We start from the raw sequence: 21400 nt of genomic DNA on the forward strand, positions 1-21400 counted from the left end.
AGAGTTAGACATTTATTTGATTATGTATTATACATTATAATATAATAATGAGTAATATGATGGCAGTGAATAACATTTATTAATTTTATTATCAACACATCAATTTTGTGTATGCGACTATTGAAAACTTTTATTTGCAAATCAAGAATCTGGAATTGTATGCGACATGCTTGCATTGATCTCAGATCCACTGAGGTGTAAAATCTAGAACTACCTATTACAAAACTTATAAATTCCACCTAGGACTCCCATACTGACTTTTAAATTTTCTCAGAGAAACTTTCATCTCTTTGTTTCTAAATGTATAAATGGCTGGATTCAGGAGAGGTGTGATGACTAAGTAAAATACAGCAAGAAATTTGTCCACTGATGTTATGTTAAGTGGCCACACATAGATAAAGATACAGGGTCCAAAAAATAACACTACCACTATGATATGAGCACTGCAAGTGGAGAGGGCCTTGGATGCCCCACGTTTGGAATGATGGCAAACTGTGAATAGGATGTAAGTATAGGAGATCAATAAGATAATGAAGCATGTCATAGCAAGAACACCACTATCAGAATTCAATAAGATTCCAAGGGAATGGGAATTGATGCAGGCAAGCTCAATCACCAGGGGGATGTCACAGAAAAAACTATTTACTACTTTAGGGCCACAGAAAGGCAGCTCCGTAATCACAACCAATTCACTTAAAGAGTGCACAAATCCAATAGTCCATGAAATCATTACAAGACAAATGCATTTTCTTTGGCTCATGATGGCTATATAATGGAGTGGTTTGCATATGGCTACATAGCGGTCATAGGCCATGGCCACAAGCAGCACCATCTCACCCCCTCCCATAAAATGCACAAAGAAAATCTGACACATGCAGCCTCCAAAGGAAATGGTTTTATTTTCTATGAGCAAGTCTGTGATCATCTTTGGAGTAGTGACAGAGGAAAGCCACAAATCAATAAAAGAGAGGTTGGCCAATAGGAAGTACATGGGGGAATGAAGATGGGGGTCAATAATAACTAAAATAACAATGAAAATATTACCTAAAACAGTAATCAAGTAGAGCACCAAGATCAAAAGAAAAAAGAAAATCTGAAGTTCCCAGGAATCACAAAGTCCCAACAGCACAAATTCAGACACTGTAGAATGATTTACTTCAGCCATTCATTCATGTCTTTACTATAAATCCTCCTGGAGAAAATGAGAAAAATAGTGGTTAAAATGTAAAAGATCTCAATTCTCTATCTTCCAAAATACATATCCTTCCACATAAATATAAAACTAAATCTTATATTGATTAAAGCAATATATTATTTCATTAAAATAATTCCAAAGTAATAGTGTTAACTGGTTTCTAAAAAATGAATTGAAGAGAAAATGGTAGAAGTAGAAGTAGACTGGAAAAATAAAGGATACCAGGTAGAGAGAAAGTAGATAGTTAAATGAAAATTGATCAAAACTGAGTGAAAGTCATCCAGATGAGAATCCCTTTTCATTATGAGCTAGAAAAAAATTAACAAATTCTATCAAGTTAAAAATGATTTGATTGAACTTCTTTGAAAATGAGAAACTCCAGTTATTCAACCAATGAAGTTAAATATTTGGCAAAAATTTGGAAAAGGATATCCCATTCTTTATAAAAATATATTAGGCTTTCAGCACATTTTTTAAAAATGATCTTTCTAAGGGCATCTAGATGGCACAGTGGTTAGAGAACCAGCCCTGATATCAGGACTACCTAAGTTCAAATCTAGCCTCAGATACTTAACATTTCCTAGATGACTCTGGGCAAGTCACTTAACCCCAATTGCCTCAGCAAAAAAAAAAAAAAAAAAAAAATTATCTTTGTGGATCAGGATTATCAAACCTTTTCTCAATCAAATGCAAGGCAAAAAATAAACTGGAGGCTGATCATCACAAGCAGATATTTCTTTTAAAAACCTTACTGAAAATAAAACTATTGGTTAACAAGAAATAAAATCATGGTTCCCACTAATTTATTTGTGTTTAACAACTTCATTATGATAAAAGTATGTGTTAATAAAATATATATTTCATTTTCAAATTAAATTTAATCCTAAAATTAGCATAAAATTCAATTTTATGAATAGTTATTTTGTCTTATTAGATTTATATATGGAAAATTCTAGAATCTATTTCCTTTCATATTGAATAGATAGTTATGTGAAACTTTGCTAAAAGCCAAGGGGTACCAAAAATACAAGAAGACTTAAAACACACATACAAATACACAACTGAGAAATCCCTGAGATAGTCTCAAATATCCCATCCATATTTAATATTCAATGGTTTTGTGATTCCAAATGCAGAGCAATGAAGAAAGGCAATCATTAGATTTGGCAAGAAGAGTTACAAAGAGATTCCTATAAAAATGCAGAATAAATTACTTAATCAAACATCTTAATCAAAGAATTCTATAATGCAATTTGAGATTTCAGCATGGTAATAGTTGTATCCACTTGTCTGATTTAGAGTAGACATTTAATAAATAATCATTAACTGATTTAGCAAAATAAAGATCCTGACATGATCCTGAAATAACTAAAATAATGAAATAACTAAAAATCAATAAATGAAGTCTAAAATTTAATTGATCTAATTCAATAGCAGTTTGATATAAATAGAAAGTTTCAAAAACAAAAAAGTTCAAAACTCCAGTTCTATTACTAACTACCTGTGTGACATTGGCTCTATCACTTAACCTTTTGGGTCCTCAGTTTCCTTATCTATAAAATGATAATAATTAAAATAAACAATTTTGAGTTTGCTTCAGGTACAAGTCATATTACCTTGTGATGATGTTTTGATCCATAAGAGGAGAAATTGCACATCAATTACCAGTAAAATGGACTAAACTTTTCATTCAAAAGTAGATAGCTTTCAGTACTCTAAAATCTAATGATTACACATTCTTACTATATATGAACTTAAAAAGCATAAAAGCAATCTATTTAACCTCTCAGAGCTTGAGGAAATGCTCTAAGACTATAAACGGCAGGCAAGTACCAATCTCTACTACTGTTGTTGATTAATTAATTGTATCAAGGTGGTCTGGAAGAAAATGAAAAAAGAAAAAGCTGCCTAAGCAACCACAGAGGAAGATAAATTGACCTCAACCATGTCTTCTTTAAATGTTAGAATATTTACTGATATTTACCTTTAGTGCATTATTATTATCTTCAACTCTCTTTCAATCCTTGCTACCAATAGGATGTCTTTCTTAAAACTTGGGCGATTGTCATTAGTTCAACAAAGTCATTCAAGTAAAACTTTTCAATAGTTACCACAGCTTCTGGTACATAGTAAGTGATTAATAAGTGCTTATTGATTGATTGAAACTCTCCTTGCTGTTAGAAGAACTGAAAAATTATGTCATCACTGTTCATTAAGCTATTAATAATCTTCTTGAATGGTAAGAAAAAAGGGTAAAATGATTATTTGAAAGTTTTTGCATGATTTCTCAAAATTAGGGCAGAAAGATTTTCCATCTCTCCCCGATCTACTGTCCTCCCTAGACCGTCAGGCTTTTGTTGAAATGAAATAAATAATTCTATGATTTTCACAAGATTAAAGTAGTTCAGTCTGAGGTTGTTTTTTTTTTAAAGGATGAGTTCAATTATTATTAAAAATTAACTCCTTTTAATTAACAGAGAGTTCATTCAGGAGGTGAGGAGGAAGAGGGATTTACATTGACTGAAAGGAAAATAGCCATACAATAAAATCTCAGAACATTCCAAAAACATTTTCTCCATATAATATAAAGTTAAAGGAATTTTTAAAGTTGAAAATAAATGGCACATAGATGTCCTGGGAGAAAGAAATTATTTGGCATTTATTTTATGTACAAATATTTATTATCTAAGGTATTAGGAGTTTTCAGAAGGGAAGAATCAGAATTATTAAATTTTATAGGCGAAAGAAATTAGATGTTTTAGGCACCTTAATCCAAATTCTCCAAATCCTCCTATTATAGGCACGGACACTAAAGCCCAGAGAATTAATGGGATTTGCCCAATATCACATAGAAAGTGATGGGACAAGAACTCAAATTCAGTTTTTCTGTTATTAAACTAATATTCTTTCCATCAAAGTACATTGTTTCATTCTAAGTCATTATTCCCAATACTTCTAACAAGCATGGTCAAAAATCATCTAGGCTCTAGCCATTAAAAAAAGAATATTCTTAACAAATTTATATAGAAATGTATTCTATAGAAGCAATGTTTTGTTTAATTAAGAAAATTTATTGTTTTCAAGATGTTTGGGAGCACCCAATACTTATGATTTGGAATATTTAACCATTGTTATTTATTGCTTAAAACAAGTCACTGGATATTTTATTACTCATTGTAGCAACCTGAAACACAATAGGCACTTAACAGATATCTAGTTATCAAATGTTTCTAAAATTTCTTGACAAAATTTTCTAATTCCATTTCCAATAATTAAACTACAAGAAACACTAAAATTAATACTGCTATGGATATTGAATTTTGAAATATTGAAAGTAATAGAAATATTAAAAACCATATTATTAAGTTTCTTTTAAAATATTCCTTTATTAAGAGTTTTCCTTAATCTAGGCTGGCATTATGGATACATATGTATATGTTTTTTTATTTCATACTAATTCCAAGACAGGAGATATTGAGAAATGAGAAAGAAAACAAAAAAATATCTTAAAGACAACTATTTTCCTTTAATTTAAACAGCATTTTCCAAGATACAAAGAATTAAGTCAAATGAAAAACTGCAAAATGAATCTACCTCATTAATAACTGGAGAGACTAGATAAATCCTACTGAAGAGAGATGAGTTTCTTTGTGCTGCTTAGTATTATTTTTACCATTCTGTGAATATGGGCCAATCTCTTTCTCTCCCTTCACACCTCCAAAAAAGTAGAAACATTGGGAATAGTAAATTACAAGAATCAAAAAATAGAAAAATGAACCAAATCTTTCTTCTCTCTTCTAAATTTCATACACTCAATATTCTAAAGCTCTATCCTATATTCCTGGTAAATGATTGCCTCTTTCCTATCAGCTATATAACTGTCATAGAGTGGCATCTTTAATTCGTATTAATATAAGGAAGGGAAGAAAAAAGGAGATAACTATAGAGGTAGAAAAATAACAGACATGGCTTACCATATGCAGTCTCATTTGATTACAAGTTTGTGGAGAATAACTGATAACTAGTCTTGATAAGTAAAATTTAGCTTTCAATGACCATCATCCTTAGTGTAGAATATATTATATTCATGTTGGTAAATAATGTAGTCCTGTAGTAAATTGGAAAACTTCCCATCATGTTCTGGGCAGATCAGGGAATAAGGTCATTGGAAAAGATTCATGTTCTATAATCTTCTGAGACCTCATTATGCCTCAGGCTCCTTAGGTTAATAGTATCAACTGGCAAATCATCTCTCAAAATTCAAGACCAAAAACAATTGAATCTAAATAGAAAACCTCCAAATAAGCAATATTTTAAAAGTTCTTTCCCTGAATGTCATCTTTTGTCTATTATTTCTAGAATGCACTTCCTCCACATGTTCCATTTGCTAGAATCTTTCTCTTTCTCAAGACAATATCTTTCAAGATTTTCCTAATCAGAGGCAGCTAGGTGGCTTAGTAGCTAGAGCAGCAGCCCTGAAGTCAGGAGGACCTGAATTCAAATCTCAGATACTTAACACTTCCTAGCTGGTGACCCTGGGCAAGTCACTTAACCCTAATTGCCTCAGCAAAAAAAAAAGAAAAAAGAAAAACAAGATTTTTTGATCATCCCTCCCACCACCAAAAGTAGAAAAACTAATTTATCTTCTAAAATTCCTAATATCACCATTAAGAGTGTTTCATGCCTATCACTTTCTATTTGCAATTTGGTCATATCTCTTTATCCAACTTATATTGTAAGATACTTGAGGGTAGTGACTATAACTTTCCCCACATATTTTTGTCTTTAATGTTAACAAGAGACTGATAATGTTAACAAGTAGACTGATAATTTTAATTTAATTAACTTGTTTCTGTATCTTTGGCAACAAGTTGATTTTATTTATGAGTTTTCATTGAAATTTGATGATGTGACACATATGGCAGAAAAAAAATTGAGTAGATCATATGTAACAGATAATATACCAAGAAAACTGGCAGTTTCCAACAAGTAAACCTGCTTGTGAATTGATAGTTAGTCATATGTCAAATATGACTTAGAAATCATATAACAGCTTATGTCTATAAATTCCCTACAAGCACCTGAGTACAAAACTAAACATAACTTTTTTGAGCAGTTCATAAAATTATTTGTATTAATTTAAGGTATTTATTAAAAGGATTCATTTAAGAAATTTCAGTGTTACTGAATAATTATTTTTCTCCAAATATCTTCTAAGTAAAATGTATTTTTGCATGTTTTTAATCATCCTCTTTGTTTTTGTACCAAGTGTATTCTAAATGCTCTGTACTGGAATTTAACATCCATTGTACTTCTAAAAGAATACAATTACATAGATTCTTGAAGGCTTTCAGATGTGAAAATCTCTGAAACTTTGTCCTGCTCACAACTTTGTTAGCTTGAGGGACATCTTAGGAATCAGGCCAGAAAATAAAGGCAGTCTTGTAGAGTTTTATTAAGTGCTGGGGACTTAAGGATGGTGATGGTGGTATCTGAAGCTTTTGTATCAGTAGTGACTGCAAAGCCTCACCAGACTTGCTTCCAAGACAGTCCCACAAGACCATCACTGAGGGAAGAAATAATTATAGAAAAGGAATTACATTCCTCATTTTCACCAGCAATAATTGATCAATTGATAATTACAGAAGCCTGGGAAGTCCAGAATCAACAAACTTACAGTCCTTCTTCAACTCCAGGTCTTTTGCCCTCATTTAAAGGAAACTGCTCTTATGGAGAAGTGACCAACCATCCTCATAAATGCCAATTTTCTTCCACATTGGAAGCAAAGCAGCCTAGGTGAATGAAATAGCATAGTTATCTAGAGAAAAAAACAAAAAACAAACTAATACCAACATCTTCATCACTATCTCTCCTTGGATCTTCATAGAGATTATTACTCAAAAGCCTTTGGAATGTTTATTCCTGCAGTCCAATTCCTGCAACCATCATCTTAGAAAGAAACCATTTGGAGATGCAGTTTGATAACTGTCTGGCAAGTGGTACAGCCATAGTTATTGAAAATCCAGGAAAAAAAAAGTTCTTGGCACTAAAGTTTTTGCCATTGTGAAATGATTTGGCATCAGAACTGATATGATTTTATCAGTGTAAATGACATAAATTTATTATTTTTCTATCATCTATCTATTTTCATTACCTTCATTTTAAAAAAGGGGAAGCTATTTGAACATCTGGTTGTAAAGGACTGAAACTCTTGACTTCATACACTGAGGTCAGACAACCGAGCACTTCAGGCTAACCACCGATTGGACAATATTAGCATATGCTTGGAAAATGGCCCGCCCCACTATTCTATGCTGGCTTGATCTGTTGGTGTATACAGAGAATTGGAAGAGGGATTAGAAGGTGGAGTAAAACAAGCCAGAGTGACTTCTGGCTGGGAGATGAAGAGCAGAGGTGTGGAGATTCCTGTGTCCATTTCTCTCACTTCAACCAAGAATAAAGACCAAGGACTTTTGCTTATCCTGATTCTGGGTGATTCCAAAGTATCCAAGGGTGCTAACTCGGTTCTCACATCTGGTCTCAGAAATAGTGATTGTGTACTTTGATCATGTACCTGAATAATATTCTAGGAAGCATTGCATATTAATAAATAATACATTATTGTATGGTATTGACTTGAATTGAATTGAAGACATTGTGATGGAAAAATAAATGACAGATTTATTTTTCATTCCTAGTTAACAAAAAGAGTTTAGTCACAGAAAAACAAAGTAAGATTCAATGCCCTGCACAAGTGAATAAATTCAAAAGCAAGATTGCATCAAAACAGTGCCCATATTATACAAGTATAACACTTATGTTTCCTTAGCTTAGGTATGAGATTAGCCCAAAATCTAGGTTTCACCTGAAAACATGGTAGATGTTAAATGGCTTAATCTGTGAAAGTTAGAGTACTGCATAGATAGGCAGGTAGATTTTTATACAATTTCCCCTTCAATGGCTCACAAAATAGAGTGTAAAAAGGACAAAATTTGTGATATTCTCCTTTTGTTTGTGAGAGTCTTTATCCTCTGCTTTTCCCACTTATCACTCTAATAGAACTACCACAGTAATACTATCATGTCAATGACATTCTTCTTGAATATTATCAATTTGGGCTACCATTAAATTCAGTTCACTTTGATTTAATTTGGCATATATTTATTGAATATCTTCTCTGTACAAGTCATCCTGTTAGCTTTTGCTGTCTTCTAGCATGAAAACCTACTAAGTTCCAGTTATGACCCCCGTTTTCCTTCGAAGTCTAGGGTAACACAAAAAAAACTTCAAACATGCATCCATGAAATTTCATTGTATCCAATTAGCTCTAGTCAAAATAAAATCAGAAATACCATACATGAGCAATCCAACTCATCTTCCCAGAAGGCACATAAAACTTCTTACGTGTTCCCTAAAAAGAATGTAGGATCACTCTCTGATAAATATACCTTAAATCATACATCCTAGATGAATAAGAAATTTTAGGTCAAATGCAATTAACTGTGTTATTCTTTCTTTTTCCTTTCTTTGCAGTTATTTCTCTGAGTTACTGCCAATCCATCATCTAAATGTCTGGCAAAAGATTTTCTCTCTATTAAACTTTCTTCCTTTAGCAATCCAGTTTGAGATACCCATAGAATTTCAAAAGTTTAAGCAAACATAAAAATAATCTAGTTCAACAGTAATAGCCCTATTCAATGACCCTCAGGTGATAAATTACAAGCAAGTTTTAACATTGGAGATGTATGCTCAATAAACACTGAGATGGGGGAATTCCAGCACAGAATCCACATTGATAAAAGATTACCCAAGTACTGGAAGGAACCATTCTTTATATACATCTATAAGCTTAATGGCAATGTGATTGTGTCAGTCCCCATATTAGAACAAATAAATGAAAAATAGCCATTGTCAAATGGTAAAAGAAGTCATTTAATATTAGCAAATTATTTTATAGGTGAGATAATTGAGGATCAGAGAGACTAGATGACTTTCACAATATTATTTTAAAGAAAAGGTAAATTCACATATCTGATTATGGACAAATCTGCAAAGCTAAGTCTACTGATATCAATCCAGTGATATTTTTGCCTCATAAATCAGCCTTCTTGTAAAAAAAAAAAAAACAAGCAAACAACAACAAAGAACAAATACTTTCTGATTTAATTAAAATTTTGAAGAATTATTTCTTTAAAACAACATAAAGAAAAAGAAAAAATGTCATGTGCACAGGAAAACATGAGAGAATTCAAAAATGAGATAAATTTCCATTCAAGAAAACCTGTATAATTTGTATTCAGATATACATACATATCTATAATCATATATATGTATACACACACACACATTCATATACATCTATGTAGGGCCACATTGCATTTGTTTGTCCTCTGTTTCTCTGAAGATGGATGACATCATCATTCATAAACCCAAATCTTTGCACATTTTTCTAAATCTACCAACTCCACATTCTATACCAAAGCAATAATCCAACCTTATACTATTTAGTTATTTTAAATAATTTAAAATAATATTAATATAATGTAGTTTCCCTATTTTTCTCTTTTACACTAAATCTATTTTAGCTTTAACTTTAAGATCCATTATTATTAATCCCTGTTTTTTTTTCTAATAGATCCTATTCCTAATCATCATCATTATATTTGTCTGTATCTTTTATTTATCATCTCTGCTGACCCTGCTGCTCTACTTCTATCCACTACCATGCCTTGGTTTTATTTAACCTACCTAATCCCAAAAAATGCTTACCTTATCTTCTCTCCCTATCATTTCCCTACTTCTTTATCCAACTCCTGTTAATTTACACAGTCTTCTATATCCCCTTCCCATATCTCATATTTTCCTCCTCTTATTCCTCTATAAATTTAGAACCTTTTATATCCTTCTATATGTGTTTGTATATTGTTCTCTCTTTAACCCATTTCTAATATGAGTACAATTCCAGAACTATCAGTTTTCCTCCCCTATCCAATCCCTCTGTGTCAGTTATTGCTATTTCACCTCATTCATATAACATAATTAATTTTTATTTTTTCCTTCATGGTTTTAGTTTTTAGAATAACATCATAATGATATTTTTAAGTCTATACTTGAGATATTTTTGTATTCCTTCAAATATGTTTAATAAAATGCTCAGGACATTTTAAGATGTTTAAGCAACTTTACTTACAAAAATTTTGAATTAGTACCAATATCATCATCATCAACATCATTCTATTATTCCTATCATGTTTTATAGGATTTACATAAATATAGTTCAAGCACAAGATTCAGTTTTATTATTCTTACATATTTTATGTACTATATTTATATTTAACATTCAATATTTTATGCTTTTTCTTCTGTGAATTATGATATGGGTGTAGTTAAAAATTGCTTTTTATGATTAAATGAATAATGAGGCATAGATGCATCATCTGTAAACACACTGAAAGTATTTTTCGTACAACACCATTAGAAGATAGAATAACAAAGATGACATATAACATTGTTTTAAGGGTTTGTTGCTACTTTTTTGCTAGCTCTCTATTCTTTGAAAACTTTTCCTGCTATGTAGTTTAAAGATTTCAAATATTCAATTATTATGACATTATTAAGTATTCTTACATATTTTGGACTATCTGCAGGAATGTGCTAGAACCAGATAAAATCAGCTTGCAGGAACTGATATTTAAATTATATATTATAAATTATAATGTAATAATGAATAATATGATAACAGTGACTATCATTTATTAATTTTATTATCAACACACTAATTTTGTTGATGGTGATATTGAAAACTTTTATTTGCAAATCAAAAACCGGAAATTCTATGCAACATGCTTGTAGCCGTTGATCTCAGATCTACTGAGATGTAAAATATGGAACTACCAATTACAAAATTTACAAATTCCATCTAAGACTCACATACTGACTTTTAAATTTTCTCAGAGAAACTTTCATCTCTTTGTTTCTAAATGTATAAATGGCTGGATTCAGAAGAGGTGTAATGACTGAATAAAATACAGCAAGAAATTTGTCTACTGATGTTATGTTAAGTGGCCACACATAGATAAAAATACATGGTCCAAAAAATAATACCACTACCATGATATGAGCAGTGCAAGTGGAAAGGGCCTTGGATGCCCCATGTTTGGAATGATGGCGAACTGTGAGTAGGATGTAAGTATAGGATATCAGTAAGAGAATGAAACATGTCATAGCAAGAACACCACTATCAGAATTCATCAAGATTCCCAGGGAATGGGAATTGATGCAGGCAAGCTCAATAACCAGGGGGATATCACAGAAAAAACTGTTTACTATTCTAGGGCCACAGAAAGGCAGCTCAACAATCACAGCCAATTGACTCACAGAATGCACAAATCCAATAATCCATGAGACCATTACAAGACAAATGCATTTTCTTTGGCTCATGATGGCTATATAATGGAGTGGCTTACATATGGCTACATAGCGATCATAGGCCATGGCCACAAGCAATACCATTTCACCCCCTCCAACAAAATGAACAAAGAGAATCTGACACATACAGCCTCCAAAGGAAATGGTTTTATTTTCCTTGAGCAAGTCTGTGATCATCTTTGGAGTAGTAACCGAGGAAAGCCACAAATCAACAAAAGACAGGTTGGCCAACAGGAAGTACATAGGAGAATGAAGATGGGGGTCAGTAATAACTAAAATCACAATAAAAATATTACCCAAAACAATGATTAAGTAGAGCACCAAGATCAAAAGAAAAAAGAAAATCTGAAGCTCCCAGGAATCACAAAGTCCCAACAGCACAAACTCAGACACTGTAGAATGATTTACTTCAGCCATTCATTCAACAAGTCTTTACTACAAATCCTCCTGGAAAAAATGAGAAAAAAATAACTATTAGGATTTAAAATATCTTAATTCTCTATCCTCAATGCTCAAATACATATTCTCTCACAAAAATATAAACCAAATATTATATTGATTAAACCAGTCATGCAATGATATATATAGCAATATAATTTGAAAGATTAGGGGTTCTCAACCTATATGAGATATACATACCACAAGGGAAAAGAAACATTTGATCAAAGGAATACATAGAATATTTGAAAAATATCTTCTCTTATTTCGTTAAAATAATCCAAAAATAATAGTGTTAACTTATTTAAAAAATTACGGATTGAAGAAAAATGGTAGAAGTAGAGGTAGGCTGGAAAAAAGGAAGACATCTTGGAGGGGAGTGAGATAATTGAAGGAAAACTAATTAAAACTAAGTGAAGATGGTCCAGATAAGAAGCCCCCTTTTCAGTATGAGCTTTTCAATATCAGCAAATTTCACCAAGTTAAAAATGATTTGATTGAATTCTTATGAACTCCAGATAGTTATTCAACCAATGAAGTTAAATATTTGGCAAAAATTTGGAAAAGGATATCTCATTCTTAATTTTAAAAATCAGCATATTTTTTTAAAATTATCTCTGTGGATCAAGATTGTCAAACCTTTTTTCAAGCAAATGCAAGGCAAAAAATAAACTGGAGGCTGGTCATCACAAGCAGATATTTATTTTAAAAACCTTACTGAGAATAAAAGTATTAGTTAACAAGAAATAAAATCATGGTTCACACTAATTTATTTAACTGTATTTAACAACTTCATCATACTAAATGTATATGCTAATAAAATATATATTTCATTTTCAAATTAAATTTAATGCTAAATTTACCATAAAATTCAATTTTATGAATAATTACCATATTTATTTTGTGTTATTATTTTTATACGTGGAAGATTTTAGAATTTATTTCCTCTCATATTCAATAGATAGTTATGTGAAGCTTTGCTAAAAGCCAAGAGGTACCAGAAAAGCCAAGGAGACTTAAAAATACACACATACACAAAACATAATTGAGAAATCCTTGAGATAGATCATTTCTCAAATATCCCATTCATACTTAACATTCAATGATTTTTTTATTATAAATGCAGATCAGTAAGTAAAGTCAATCATCAGATTTAGCAAGAAAAGATACAAATTTGTATTATTATACAAATGCAGAATAAATTATTTAATCCAACATCTTAAAGAACTCTAAAATGCAATCAGCATGGTAATAGTTGTATCCACTTGTCTGACTTAAAGTAGATATTTAATAAATAATCATTAGTTGATTGAGCAAAATAAAGATCCTGACATGATCCTGAAATGGTTGATATATGGGAATAATCAATAATTAAAATATATCAGTAAATGAAGCCTAAAATTTAATTGACCTAATTCAATAGCAATTTGATATAAATAGAAAGTTTCAAAATCAGAAAAGTTCAAAACTCCAATTCTATTACTAAAGACTTGTGTGACATTGACAATGTCACTTAACCTTTTGGGTCCTATCTGTAAAATGATATATTTAAAATAAATAATCTTAAATTTGTGTCAGGTACAAATCATACATCAATTACTCAGTAAAATGAACTAAACTTTTCATTCAAAAATAGATAGCATTCAGTACCCTAAAATCTAATAACTACACATTATTACTATATGTGAACTTAAAAGGCATTAAAGAAATTTATTTAACCTATCAGTGCTCAGGAAATGCTCTAAGATTATAAACTGCAGGCAAATACCAATCTCTACTATTGTTGAGAAGGGATTAGTTAATTAATTATATCAAGGTGGCTTGGATCAAAAAGGAAAAAAAGCTGCCTATTCAACCACAGAAGATAAATTGAGCTCTACCACGTCTTCTTTAAATGTTGGAATCTTTACTGATGTTTGTTTGCCTTTACTGCATCATTATTACCTTCATCTCTCTTTCTATCCTTGTTACCAATAGGCTTTCTTTTTAAATACTTGGGAGACTGGCATTAGTTCAACAAATTCATTCAAATAAAACTTTCAAAACTTAGCACAAGGTCAGATACATAGTAAATGATCAATAATTGTTTATTGATTGAATGAAACTCTCCTTGCTGTTAGGTAAAATCATTATTTGAAAGTTTTTGTGTGATTTCTTAAAATTAAGGGCAGAAAAAATTTTGATGTCTCTCTCATCTACTCTCTTCTGTGGATCTTCAATCTTTTGTTGAAGTGACATGAATAATTCTATCCTTTTCACAAGATTAAAATAGGTCAGTCTGAGGTTTGTTTTTTTTTTTAAGGATGAGTTCAATTATTACTAAAAAATTACCTTCTTTTCATTAACAGAGTTCATTAGAGGTAGGAGGGAGGAGGAAAGATTTACACTGACTGTAAGGGAAATATCCATATTTTAAAACCTCAAAACACACCAAAAACACATTCTCTGTATAATATAAAGTTGAAGGAATTTTTTAAAGTTGAAAATAAATGGCACATATATCCCCTGAGGGAAAGAAATTATTTTTCCCCCTATTTTATGTACAATATTTATTATGTAGGGTATTAGTGGTTCAGAATGGATGATACAAAATCATGAAATCTCATAGGTAGAAGAAATTAGAGATTTTATTAGATACCTTAATCCAAATTTTCCAAATCCTCTTTTTTGTAGCCATGGAAACTAAGGCCCAGAGAAATAATGGGATTTTCCCAATATCATTTAGAAAATGATGGGACTAGAACTGAAATTCAGTTTTCCTGTTATTAAACTATTATTCCTCCCACCTGACTACATTGTTTTATTCTCAGTCATAATTTCTAATACTTCTAACAAGCATAGTCAAAAATCATCTATGCCCTAGGGATGAAAAAAAAAGGAATATTCTTAGAAAATTAATATAGAAATAGATTCTACAAAAGCAATGTTACATTTAATTAAGAAAATTTATTGTTTTCATGATGTTTGTGGGAGCTTCTAATACTTATGATTTGGAATATTTAATCATTATTATTACTTAAAACAAGTCACTGGATATTTTTCTGCTCATTGTAGCAGCCTGGAACACAGTAGGCACTTAAGAAATATCTATTGATTAAAAGTTTCTAAAATTTCTTGACAGAATTTTCTAATTCCATGTCCAATAATTAAACTAAAAGAAACACTAAAATTCATACTATTGTGGATATTGAATATTAAAATATTAAAAATAATGGGAATATTGAAAAACATACTGCTAAATTGTTTTTAAAATATTCCTTTATTAGGATTTTTCTTAATCTAGGCTGGCCTTATGAATATATATGGATATGTTGTTTTTTTATTTCATATTAATTACAAGACAGGAGAAACTAAGAAATCAGAAAGAAAAAAAGAAATAACTTGAAAATAATTATTTTCCTTTAATTTAAACAGCACTTTCCAAGATAAAAAGAATTAAGTTGAACAAAAAAGGATTGTTTTATTGCTTTGACTTTTACTTATTTTAATTTATGAAATAAAACAAGCATTTATGATATTGTAATAAAAAAGATAATTGCACATGAAATTGCATATTATGTGCAACATGATACTCCTTTTAAATATATAATGAAGTTATGTAAATTTCTTCCTTTTTTTCTCTTCTTTCCTCCCTCCTCACTGTAGAAATTTCTACCATTAGAAAGGACTTATTAAAAACTGGGAGGTAATATAATGGGCTTGAATGAACTTTGGATGGGAGTAAAGCTGGTCACAATTATTGTCCAGGCTCTTACTAAATAACTACATTACACTTATCCTCTCTTGGCTTACATTCCTTCATTCATAATATAGGAGTGATGACAAAAAGGGAGTGGAAGAAACTAGGAAAAAAAACTATGATTCTGTTAACTTATGCTATATTTTCAAATATGCAAGATGCTGTGGGGTATACAAAATAAACTTTCTTAATACTGGAGAGATTAGGTAAATCCCACTGAAGAGAGATGAGCCTCTTTCGGCTGCCTACCATGATTATTTTTACTATTCTGTGAACATGGACAAAACTATTCCTCTCCTTTCCACCTCCAAAAAAGTGGAAACAATGGAAAGAGTAAAGTAGAAGAATCAAAGGAAAGGAAAATGAACCAAATCTTGATTTTCTCTTCGAAGATTGGTGTGTGTATGTGTGTGTGTGTGTGTGTGTGTGTGTGTGTATGTATTATTTCATATACTCAATATCCTAAAATTCTGCCCTATGTTCCTGGTAAGTGAGGCTTTTGCCTCTTTCCTATCAGTTATATAATTGTATATAGTAATATTTTTAAATTGTATTAACATAAGAAAGGGAGGAATAGAGAAAGGAGATAACTATAGAGATAGAAAAATAACAGAAATAGCTTACCATGTGCAGTCTCATTTGAGTACAGGTTTGTGGAGAATAATGGACAGCTACTCTTGATAAGTAAAGCTGATCTTTGAATGACTATCAACATGAGTGTAGACGTAGTATATTCACATTGGGAAATAGTGTAGTCCCCATGGTAAATCAGAAAACTTTCCACAACATGTTTTGTGCAGATCAGGGAATAAGATTCATGGAAAAGATTCATGTTCTATAATCTTCTGAGAACTCTTTATGCATGAGGCTCCTTAGGTTGATAGTATCAACTGGCAAATCATCTCTTAAAATTCAAGACCAAGAACAATTGAATTTAAATAGAAAGCCTCCAAACAAGCAAAGCTTTAAAAGTTCTTTCCCTAAAGGTTTTCTTCTGTATTTGAACTCAAGAATGTATTTCCTCCATATTTACCATTTGCTAGAATCTTTCTCTTCCTTAAGTACAATATCTTTCAGGAAGATTTTCCCAATCATCACCCATCACCAAAAGTTGAAAGAAGAGTTTATCTTCTAAAATTCTTAATATTACCATTGAGTATTTCATGTTTATCACTTTCTACTTGCAATCAGGCATATCATATTCCTTTATCCAATTTATATTGTAAGATCCTTGAGGGTAATAACTGTAACTTTTTCCCCATATTTTTTCCTTAATGCCAGCAAATGACTGTGTTTATAATAATAGAGTGATAATTTTAATTGAATTAAATTCGTTGTGTATTGTGTCTCTGGAACAAGTTGATTTTATTTGTGAGTTTTCATTGAAATTTTATCATATGACATATATGGCAGCAAAAAGAAACAATTGAGTAGATCATATGTAGCAGATAATATACTAGAAAAAGTGATAGTATCAAACAGGTGAACCTACTCATGAATTGATAGTCATATGTCAACTATGACTTAGATATCATATAACAGCTTGTGTCTACAAATTCCCTACAAGCACCTGAGTACAAAACTGAAAATAAACTTATCTGAGCAGTTCATAAAATTATTTGTATTAATTTAAGGTATTTATTTAAGATATTTCACTGTTACTGAATAATTATTGTTCTCCAAATATCTTCTAAGTAAAATGTGTTTTTGCATGTTTTTAACATCCTCTATGTTATCATACCAAGTATATTCTAAATATTCTATATTGGAATGTAACATCCATTGTACTCCTAAAAGAGTAAAATTACATAGACCCCTGAAGGCTCTCAGACGTGAAAATATCTGAAACTTTGCCCTTCTCACAATTTTGTTAGCTGGAGGAACATCTTGGGAATCAGGCCATAAATAAAGGCTGTCTTGTAGAGTTTTATTAAGTTTTGGGGGCTTAAAAATAGTGATGGTGGTATCTGAAGCTTTGATATTAAAAGTGACTCCAAAAGCTCACTGGACTTGCTTCCAACTCAAACCCACAAGACCATTACTGAGGGAAGAAATCATTACAGAAAAGGAGCTATATTCCTCATTTTTACCAGCAATAATTGACTAATAGATAAGTACAGAAGCCTGGGAATGCCAACATCACCAAAATTTCAGTCCTTCTTCAACTCCAGGTCTTCTGACCCTCACTTAAGGGAAATTACTCCTGTGGAGAAGTGATCAATCATCCTCATAAATGGCCAATCAATTTTCCTTCACAGAGGAAGCAAACCAGCCTAGGTGAATAAATGCAGCATGGTTATCTAGAGAAAAAGACAAGAAAACAAACTACTACCAATACTTTGATCACTATCTGCTTTTGAATCTTGATAGAGAAAACCTAGGACTTATTATTCAAGAGCCTTTGGAATATTTATTCCTCTAGCCCAGTGTCTGCAATCCTCATCTTGGAAAGAAACCATTTCAATATGCAGTTTGATAACTGTCATAGTTTATTGAAAATCCAGAAAAAAGTTCTTCACACCAAAGTTTTGCCATTGTGAAATTTCGGCATCAGAACTGATATGATTTTTATCAGTGAAATGACATCAATTTATTATTTGTCTGTCACCAAATATTTTTATTTATCCCCTCATGATAATATCTGTCTATTGAGGAAATGTACAATCATAGTCTATAAATTAACTCCTTTAAATGAGTTAATTTTTTATAATTGCAACAATATATACATTGTAAATGGAAATTTATGCAAAATATATTATATATGTATCAAAGATTATGAATCCGATTCCCTCAACAGTGTCCAACAATTTGTAACAGGAAGAACTAGTGATGATTCTCTATCTTTTTAGATGAAATACTAAGAATTTGTAATATCACTTCCTGTTTGTCCTGAACAACATGGGTTTGTAAGGATGGTTAAGTACTTCTGATTGCCTAAATTCTGAAATTCAACAAAGGATACTGATGTGAATGAGGGATACTTTGCTCAGGAAATGGGAAAGGGAGGAGATAAATGGTGATGATTGACAATATAAATCTTTATTTCCTGAAAGAAGATTCCTAATCAACTCTTGATTCTCTCACCTTCATATCCAATCTATAGTCAAGGCTGTCTACTTTACCTTCATAACATCTTTTATATATGTTCTTTTTTTCTCTCCTCTGATATTGCCATCATATTGGTAAAAGCCTTCATGGCTTTACATCTGGAATTTACTAGTAAAGCTGCCTGCTACAAGTCTGTCCTACTCGAGTACAATTTCTGATTGCCTGCCAAAGTGATTTTCCAAAAACTCAAGTCTAACCAATACACATTGCTATTTAGTAATCTCCAGTGACTCCCTATCATCTCTAGATCAAATATAAAATCATTTGGCTTTCAAAGCCTTCACAAACTATCCTCTTTTACCTTTCTAGTTTTCTCAGCTTTTTGCCTCTCACATCCTAGATACTTGATCCAGTGATGCTGATCAGCTTGCAGTTACTTAAACAAGATACTTCATCTTTTTAAAAGAAGATGGTGCCTTTGTCCTGCCTGATCCCTCATGCTTGCCTGAAATGTTCTTCTTCATAACTGCATCTTGTTTTCCTTCCTTTCCTTCACATCTCCACTAATATTCTATGTTTTATATGGAGCCTTTATTAATACCTTTAATTTTACTACCTTACCTCTGTTGGTTGGTTCTTAATTGTCTTGCGTAGAACTTGTTATAAATAGTGTTTACATTTTGTCTCTAATTAGATTGTAAACTCCTTGAAAGCAGAGACAGTTATTTATCTTTTTGTTTCCAGTACTTAGCACAGTTTCTAGCATTCAATAGACATTTAAAGGTTTTTTGACTTAGTGATTATTACAACAGTTCAGGAGTAAAGCAGTAATAGGATCTAAGAAGGGCTTATAAAATGATGTTACAAAGGAAAAACTGACAGAATTTAGCCACAGACTGGATATAGAAAATAAGAGAAAATAAAGACTCAAAAGTGACACCCAGAATGCAAGCCTCAGTGACTACACTGAGGTTTCACCTTCGATAGTAATTAGAAATTTCAATATGTCTTCTAATTTAAAAAGTTAACTTAAGAATTCCATTTCAGATTTATATACTGACTTCCTACTTTCCTCAGAGAAACCTCTTTCTCTTTGTTTCTCGGGGCATATATGGCAGGGTTCCACACAGGTGTGAAGACTATGCAAAACACTGCAAGAAACTTGATTACTGAAGTGAAGTGAGCATCATGATGATGGTAAGGCAATTAAAATGTCAGCTCACTCAAGCTTAAATCCTAATTTTATTCATTATTACCTGTACAATAGGTAGAACTTTCAATCTTCAGTCTCATTTTTCTCACATAGAAAATAAGTGGATTAAATTTGGTGACATCTAAAGTTTCTTATATTTTCATACTCAAAATTATCTTTGCAAATCATAATAGTCCCTTATTTTAGGTGTTAAAGGTTTGGATATTTTTGTATTGGATTTTTTGGTTTCTTGGTTGCTGGTTCTTTATTGTAATTCAAATCATCATATATCTATCAAAAGTATATTAGTGTGACATTTTCTCCCAGAGTTTCTCAAAATTTAGTTTCATCATTTATAATTTTTTACCCCATCTGTGGGGGAAAAGGTTAAACTTCAGAGTTGTTTTAATTTGCAATTATCTTAACAATAAGTGATTTAGAGCAAATGGTTAATCGTTTATATTTTTTTTATGCTCTCTTCAAGTTGTTTGAACCCCCTATATATTTATGAATCACTTATATATTAGTATCAACTTCTTGTTAATAGAAATATTAGTTGTGACAATTTCTCCGCTAATTATCCTTTTCTTGGTCTAGTTTCACTTATTTCATGCAAAAGTTGTTAAATTTTATACAATCCAAGTGATTGATGTTTCTCATCATGACTGTGTTTTATTTATTGAAGAATTCACTTCCCTATCAGGTCTATAAAGTAACTCTTTATATTCTCTTCTATTTTATGTTCATTTTCCATATTTGTCATTTTATCTTTATAACTATATCTCATAGTACTATACTCCACATAGTCTTATAATAAGTGATAAATTTAGAAAGCTATGATAGTGTCAAATTGTGAAGAGCTTTGAATATTCAGTAGAGGAACTTAGACTTTACTTTGAAACTATAGGAAGTCACTTTTTCCAAATAGATAAGTGACATGACAAAGTCAAGGCATAAGAAAAACTATTGGCACTAGTAAGACAAAAAAAAAATAGTGGGGGAAGAATGTGAAGTAAAACTTCCAAGGACACTAAAATTTTACAAGTGAGTAAGCATGGTAAAGGATTATACTGATATGGTGGGAGTTGAAAAACAGATTTCAAGACAAGATTGAAATAGGAAGGAGTCACTTCAATCTGTTCAATCTGTTAGTGTAACTTTTGGGGGTGGAGCCAAGATGTCTGAGTAAAGTCAGGAAGCTGCTCAAGCTTTTCCAGTTTCCCTGGAAAATCACAGGAAACCAAGCCTCTGAATAGAGTCTGATGGAATAAAACCACTCTTCAGCTTGAGGTAGACTGGAAAATCTTCAAGAAAAGTCAGTCTCACTGGGGTAAAAGGGTGTTTAGCTCAGGTCAGACAG

General features: G+C 31.4%; 2 protein-coding genes across 2 annotated transcripts; both read right to left on the minus strand.

Moving 5' to 3' along the window:
• Positions 1–226: 226 nt before the first annotated feature.
• Positions 227–1186, minus strand: LOC100920260 (olfactory receptor 4K2-like). Its single transcript, XM_023495640.2, has one exon. It carries the CDS (start codon positions 1163–1165, stop codon positions 227–229), a length of 939 nt encoding a protein of 312 aa, XP_023351408.1. The 5' UTR covers positions 1166–1186.
• Positions 1187–11101: 9915 nt separating this feature from the next.
• Positions 11102–12063, minus strand: LOC100919998 (olfactory receptor 4K14-like). Its single transcript, XM_003759148.2, has one exon. It carries the CDS (start codon positions 12038–12040, stop codon positions 11102–11104), a length of 939 nt encoding a protein of 312 aa, XP_003759196.1. The 5' UTR covers positions 12041–12063.
• Between the last annotated feature and the right edge of the window lie 9337 nt (positions 12064–21400).

This window comes from Sarcophilus harrisii, chromosome 2 (assembly GCF_902635505.1).
Source record: "Sarcophilus harrisii chromosome 2, mSarHar1.11, whole genome shotgun sequence".
Taxonomy (NCBI): domain Eukaryota; kingdom Metazoa; phylum Chordata; class Mammalia; order Dasyuromorphia; family Dasyuridae; genus Sarcophilus; species Sarcophilus harrisii.